At 39.6% G+C, this 7,810-nt stretch overlaps 1 protein-coding gene across 1 annotated transcript; it reads right to left on the bottom strand.

Moving 5' to 3' along the window:
- Positions 1-312: 312 nt before the first annotated feature.
- On the bottom strand, positions 313-7,486 carry LOC144708651 (GTP-binding protein-like protein). The gene is made up of 11 exons (XM_078582067.1): positions 7,212-7,486; positions 6,725-6,913; positions 6,052-6,105; positions 5,801-5,911; positions 5,491-5,553; positions 5,145-5,399; positions 4,541-4,687; positions 4,414-4,441; positions 4,247-4,317; positions 642-701; positions 313-508 (listed from the first exon to the last, which is right to left on the bottom strand). The coding sequence occupies exons 1-11, from the start codon at positions 7,419-7,421 to the stop codon at positions 440-442; spliced, it is 1,257 nt and encodes a 418-aa protein (XP_078438193.1). The 5' UTR covers positions 7,422-7,486; the 3' UTR covers positions 313-439.
- Between the last annotated feature and the right edge of the window lie 324 nt (positions 7,487-7,810).

The following is a 7,810-nucleotide window of genomic DNA, read 5'->3' as shown; positions in this document are numbered from 1 at the left end:
GCCAAACATCTATACAAACTCTTAGAGAATTTCTTATGAGATGCAAGGCCAAGTTTTGTTCTTGCTACCGTGCTGAGACTATATCAAAAGGTGTCTGTCTGCTCAACTTATACTAATTAAAGTTTAAGTGCGGAATTATAGTTAAGAAAACTTTGGTGTGGATCTGTATTGTAAATTCTTCAGATAAACTTGAGACAGAATTTTGACCATATTTTGTAAGTCTCTAAAGAATAATTCAAATGTGTATACTCAAACGGCTAAAGGAAATAAAGTACTCAGACCGCTAAATTGAAAGGATTTGAAGAGTGCACGTTTAAAGTCGGTAATGAATCATTTATCTCAATCATTATGATGAATAGTCACATTACAATCGTTTACACATGTCGATACAAAATCACATGCCTTTGTGCCTCAACAGTTTTCTCATATCCATATCTTTCTAGACGTTAAACCTAAAGAGCATGACGTCCCCTTCTTGAACAATGTATTCTTTTCCCTCAGACCTTAGCTGAAACTCAACAGAGATGCACAGTCAATACATCAAACATAATAAAATCTTGTTAATCATACAGGATGCAGAAAAGCATAAGAGGGAATGAGCGAAACCATTAAAATTTAAATGCATAATCCATGAAACTTACAAGTCCCTTCTCCCTGGCTGCAGACAAAGAACCAGCGTTGACAAAATCATCATAAGCCACCTGGTTAAGATACATCCACAGTTAAAGACTACAGGTGAACAACGACACTTCAATTGGCAGAAAATAATTCATCTAAAATGAACATAATTTGTGAACTAGCAATTAAAATTGGTTCCACTAATTGGTTTCTTCTAGAAGCCATTGAATGATGAAAGAGATGAAAAGTCTGTGGATCAAATTAAAAGATGCTCTACGCAAATTAAAAGTAAGCCCTGCTGGAGGTTTCTGTGCATTGGCTTTGGCAGAACAACCAGACGGCATTGCTGACTTCTCCATCTTGGCATTGCAGCTGCTGTAATAAGTCATCTACTGTCGTCCTGCTGCTGTACGACTCAGTACAACCCAAAGTCTCCAGTTCATTCTGCAGTAGTGTTCCATTTCCATACTTCAATTGGATTATTTTCATGAAAACTAAATCAGTTCCCACCGCCATACGTGAATTTGTTCAAATGATTCATCGACAGTGTAGAATCTGGAGGGCTGGAGCCCTAGGGAATAGGTGGAAGATGAAACAGTAGAAAAAGCTTCATTTAGCCCTAAGTACACCCAGTACCGCTATAATGGAGTACAAAAAACAGAAAATATACAGCATATGAAAGTAAATAGGGGTAGTCATTTGTTAGCCAACACCCGCCCCCTCAAGATGGTAGGTAGATACTTCTAACTCTGAGCTTGGACATGTGTTTCTGAAAGATGCTTCCAGGGAGGCCTTTGGTGAGTACATCTGCCAATTGTAGAGCGGTGGACACATCCTGGAGCTGGATAATCTTTTGATCTATTTTTTCACGTATGAAATGCCTGTTGATTTCCAAAGTGCTTTTTACTGAATGATGAGCTAAATTAATGCCCGATCCACTGTCACAGTATAACATATTGGGTTGTCTGCAATGTACTCGAAGATCATCAAGAATAACTTGTAGCCATATACGGCCACTTTCAGTGTTCCATATATGGCATCTGCACTAGATAAGGCTACAACAGGTTGTTTCTTGCACCTCCATGTAACTGGATTTCCTCCAAGAGTTCATGCCCTGAGAGACTGCAAGAGATCATATAGAGTTTTCCTTAATTTCTAAAATTTAGAACCAGATAGTTGAGGATAATAACCTGGGGGAAGCTCCAAGTCACCATGTACAAAGGCATTCTTCACATCATACTGATGCATTCAAGATGTGCTGATATTTCAATGAACACACACAGTATTTATCTTTGACACTGGTGCAAAGGTCTCGTCATAGTCAATTCCATAACATTGAGTATACCTTTTAACTACCAGTCTGGTACTATACCTTTCCACACACACATCAGCTTTATTACTTTCAACGTATATTTTGTTCCCTGAGTGCATGTTTGTTTTCCCTTAGTGCAATTGGCCAACCTTTGGAAAATAGTCTCCTCTGCAACTTCACATGTTCTGAGTCCTACTGTCGGTTACTCATTTTTCAGACACAAGTTCATTTGATTATGTTCCAACTGTTTCTATTGGGAACTCACCATCAGCTCCAGCATCATTTCTCTCCCAATTACCACTTATTTATTGTTTGGTGTCTCTTCTTCACTTTTAAAGAACCTCTCTTTTTCATCAAACGTCACATCACAGATATAAAGAACTTTCTAGTCTTTGGGTCAAAGCACTTGTATCTCTTCTTCACTTGTGAATAGCCCACAAGCCCACATAGCACAGATCTTGGACTAAGTTTATCCACCAACCTTTGTTCACGAAAAAATGTTGTACATCCAAAAATTCTGGATTTCAGCTGAATCCTTAGAGTGATTAGAGGGCGCATGCCCTTATACCCCACAACAGAATGGAGTTTCCGAGAGGAAAATGGGGCAGATTTTGGAAAAACAACAGCTCTGACCATCCAGAGTAAGGTGCCAAAAATTTTTTGGGGGGAGGCAACTGAGTAAGGTGTTCTCAATTCACCTAATAAACTCCTTTGGAACATCTTCAGAATTGTTACCCGCATACTAAGTTCCATAATACTTTCAAAATTAGGCAAACAAATTCCTTCCACCGTTTTGATGCCTCCTGTTGAAGCTATTGTGCTAAAACTTTGAGATTCAATATCAAGATAGGGCCAGCAACAAAGGAGGTCATGGCCTCTCGCACAGAACATTAGTCAGGACAGCATCACATCAGCTGTGTCATACTCAACCAACCACAATTGATACCCCCTAGGTCCACCTTTCCAAAATTACAAAGGCAATCAAGGAACAACAAAAGATAGATGTTTTCAAAAGAAAACAACAAAAACGGATTCAAGTTTGAACCTACAGCAAGGAATTCTGACATTGAAAGGCAGTTTGGTTATTCTGGGATCATCTCAGCTGGTTCATCATATACTGCATGAGGTACATGATGGGCCGAAGGGAGGTACAGAATTATTGAATGTGCCTCAATCAGTTTGATGTCAAAAATGTCTTGCTGCATGGTGAGTTAGATGAGGAAGTTTATAAGAAGCTGATATGATACAGGACCATTATTATGCCAAACACCGGCCCGGTGCCATTTCAAGACCATTTTATAAGCCCAAGGAGGGCCAGGTCAGCAACACTAGACTGCTATAAATTCAGGGAAGCAAGACTGTGAGAGTCCTGATAAGGATAACAACACCTGGTCAACTAGGCTCAGTCAGAGACTGAGCTTTTGGTGGGAAAGTAACAAATTCGTAACACATATGTGAATCAATTGTACTTAAGGTTTCTTTATGGGAGTTGCTGTATCCAGCTGTCATGAGGCAAGAACTCTTGATTAGGAAGCTCTTTTTTTAAAAAAAAAGAGGAAAAAAGGAACTTCCGAATCAGTAGTTCTTCAGGGTTTTTGAGGGTTTGTTCAACGATCGCTCTCTTTTTCTCTTTTATGTCTTCCATCTCTCCCGTTCTCCTCTCTCTCTCTCTCTCTCCCTTGTCCTATTCTTTGATTTCGTCAGATATACATGGGGATTGTAACAAGGATCTCTCAAGAATAAGTCATAAGTCTCTTCCTCTCGTCATCAACATCGTCATTTCTTTCCTTACATTTCATCTCCCTCACCTAACTTCTCCCACCTCTATTACCCACGGCAGTTTCTAATTGATCTGTGGAGGTCATACTCCAGGGGCAACAATAGCGACCCTCTCTCCTTTCTCTCTTCTCCTTCCCTTGCTTTATCGATCATTGGATTGGTCTTGATCTTCTGTTTCTTGGAAGTCTCAACATCATCGCAACAGTGCTGTTACAATTGGTCATACTAATGTAACTGGAATTTAAACCAGCTTTCAGGTGTTTTTCTTTAGCATTGAGGTCAATGACGACGGCTAAGAAAAGACTGATGGAGCAGTGCTTGACAAGAATTGATATTAAAGTTATTCATCTCACACCTCCTTCCCATCTGAAATCATACGAAGCATGTGGAGAAATAGTAAAATATCACTGCACCATAATTTTTTTTAATTGAGAAAGGTAAAGGGGCGTCTTCTCGGATATAACATAAACAAATTCTCATTTTTCGCTCGTGTCTTTCAAGATATTAATTCATATGTGAAAAAAAAAGGAATCTTACAGTCTCTGCCCGTATGAAACCTTTCTCAAAATCCGAGTGAATAACTCCTGCTGCTTGTGGTGCTGTCATGCCTGTATGTGCGTCAGATCATTGATATGAAAAAGAGGTAAGCACAGACAGTAAAGAACAGTTGGGATGCATCATTGCTAAAATAAATCAGAAAATACCTGCAAGTATCGTCCATGCTTTTGATTCCTACACGTAAAGATGTGGTCAGCGAAAGGCTGGACTTCTGAAAATTATTAAAATTTCAAGGTAAAAATAAAAAAAGTCCTGCAAAGAACCCAAAAGAACCTTCTCTCCAGTCGTAAAGTAAGTGCGCAAGCCCAAAAGGCTGTAAGTTTCTCTGATAAGATTTCCCAGTCCACCCTCGTTAACACCAAGGGTATTAAGATACTCCTCTCTCTCTTCATATGGAAGTTCAGTGAGCTCAGCTTCAACCTGACAGTCAAATTTCGACCATATCATAAAATTTTGGAAGATCTGCATTAAGGATGGAATAATTTGCAAAAGCGTGTTGCAAAGGACAATAAATGATAGTCACATCATCAATGAGATGAGTTATCCTATTTCAGCATCCCTAAAGTGTTGAAAACATCACAAGAGAATCCTAGCAAGTATTGTCCATGCTTTTGATACGGGAAAGAGATTCCTAGCAAAGTACTCTGAATAAAAAAATCATTACCTACTCAATAAGTTGTGACACATAAACACTCAATCCAGAGAATTAGCAGTCATAGTGAAGATATCTCCCACATCCCTTTTCTAATTTGGTTAATTTCTCTCGTTCTCCCCATAATATTCGGCTCTCCTTCCGTATTTTGAGGAGGCCATTATTTTGACGATTATGTTTTACGAATTAACCATTTTAGAGCTATCTCAATTATGAAGGACGAACCTGCGCCGAGACTATGACCATACCGCATTGCAAGTCCAAGGCAAGATCCATCACTTGTCTGACATAAGGGTTAACGGCAGGAGACGCTAAATCTGATTCAGCAACATTGGCCACATATATGACAGGTTTCATGGTTAGTAAGCAGAGCTGACGCACAGATTCCTTTTCAAAATCTGATAAGGGGACGGATCTTGCAGGTTTTCCATCCATAAGAGACTTCTGAATTCTTTCAAGTGCAGATTTTTCTGCTTCCTCCTGTGTTAAATAAAGAAAGTGGGACATCAGTATATATTGATTACGGGCAGTTTTCACTTGATGATTAGCATGCTTCTAACCGAAGCCATACCTTCAGCTTGGATTGGCCATCCTTCGGTTTGCTTTTTTTGAGCCTTTCTAGCCTTTTTTCAATCTAAACTTTTTAAAAGGACTGAATCAAAAATATCATCCACAAGGATAGAATAAACAGAACATCCAACTTGAACCGATATTACAGTCGCAATAATCTTATGACATTGCATTATTCACCACTACACAGTATCGTAGCCTGGTATATCAATGACCATAGTTTATTATCTTTGAACAAGTATGCATTTTGTTGAACATCTTGATCTCAAGGTAATTGCACGCGGCAAGAGTAAAGGATTCCTGATATATACCTGATCAAGATCTGAAAATATCAATTCCAAATTAATGACATCAATATCAGACTTGGGATCAACTTTGCCATTGACGTGGACAATATCTTTATCTTCAAAACAACGAACCACCTGACAAAATGTAGATATTAAGAATATGATTTGAACAGAAACCCCAGAACAGGTTGACATTAATTGAAAGGGACCCAGAACAGGTTGATGCAGACAAAAAAAATATGGGCTCAGGACGTTCCAATTTCTACACAGCTAACCTGGAGGATAGAATCAACTTCACGGATATGTGAAAGAAACTTATTTCCCAGCCCCTGAAAATTTGAAAATAAAGAAACACAGATTAAGAGTCTGTCAACAGGACAGGTCACAAGATATAACGTACCAGGAACCAGAGAAATCCCTGACCCTTTGATATTACGCACGATATTCCTGACCCTTTGATATTACGCATGTATTGTGTACAACTTCATAGGGGTAGGGGAAGACACGAAGAATAGGGCTAGATAAAGAAGAGAGAAAGGGAGATGTGAGAGCAGGGTGACAAGAAGAACCCCTAAATGCAATTAGGAAGGGTTCTTTACATTTTTTATGAAATCAGGAATTCTAAAGATAAATCCTAACAAGTCGAACCAGATAAAAGCACTAAGAAAATACTTTTCCACTGAGGTGCCTATTATATAAACATAATTTCCTAGGTAAGCACTGGTTGAGTGACAGTGGGGAATGAATTAGCAGACCACGACGAGTATATATTCTTCGCAAAGAAGGTAAAATATATATTTTTTTTGAAGGAGGGAAGATCACCCGACATCCATGATCCTCCCTACATGAGAAAGAAATTATTTGTTGATTATCAATCGCTAAACAAAGATGCCTATTAAGAGAAATCAATCTAAGATGAGAAAAGACGAAAACTACAGTCTAAAGTACCTCCCCTTGGCTGGCTCCCTTCACAAGCCCAGCGATGTCCACCAACTCAATAGAAGCTGGCACTGCTTTTTGGGATTTACTTAAATCAGACAAAACCTTCAACCGTGGGTCAGGCACCGCGACTATTCCAACATTGGGTTCAATTGTGCAAAATGGAAAATTGGCCGCCTGAGCTTTTCCATTCTCAACCTGAAAATTCACGCGAAGCAATCAAAAAAACACCAAAAATCACCATTTCCCCAGTCTATTATCCCCTGCACTAATTAAACAAACCTGCCGAAAATTGTGTCACTCTATCGCGTTTTCCAACAAAAAATTGCCACTAATTAAACATCAGAAAAAGTTATTTTTTTCACTTCTTAAAAGATTCCTAGGGAAGGAAGCAAAAACTCATGCCACGAGTTTTTTGAAAACTTGACAATAGACTGCACAGTTTAAGAAAGATTATCTTTGGCGGAGAATTTTAATCCGGGGAAGGAGAACGCACGACTGCATTGAAGAGGGTCGATTTTCCGACATTGGGTAGTCCCACGATGCCGGCTTTCAGGCTCATACTGATCCGCGAGGAGTAGGATCTTCCCCTCTGCCATGGATTCGAGCAAGGCCTGGACGAGATTAGAGGAAAGCCTCTGCACAGCCCGATGAGCTCCGGAATCGGATGGAGTAGCCCGTTCGTGCGGAGCACAACTCCAGCCATCTTCTTCCTCTTGATCCGTCTGCTCGTGATAGACCCACGGCTAGTAAGGATTGAAATATGCAAAAACGTGTGGACAGTTTCCCAGTGATTTTATAACTCGGAACAGTATGGAACTTAACCAAATTATGATTTTAAAAAACTATGAACAAGTTGCTGTGACTTGAATCGACCTGATTTTACTCCGTGTCAACACGCCTTCCGAGTTGGATTAAGAAATGGGGTTCGGTTTTGAATAGGGAAGGTTGTTCCGTGCGACCGGCGTAAAAATCTTGCGATGTGCGGTTCAGTTTGATCTTCAGATCGCACATCGAACATGTCACAAGTAATTTGCACTGCACATCGTATAAGGCTGTATGCGGTGCCAATATGCGAATATATGTCCGAATTTT

This window comes from Wolffia australiana, chromosome 10 (assembly GCF_029677425.1).
Source record: "Wolffia australiana isolate 7733 chromosome 10, ASM2967742v1".
NCBI classification, from domain to species: Eukaryota; Viridiplantae; Streptophyta; class Magnoliopsida; order Alismatales; family Araceae; genus Wolffia; species Wolffia australiana.
Note: the sequence above shows the minus strand (reverse complement) of the source record. Positions and strands in the feature narration are given on the sequence as shown.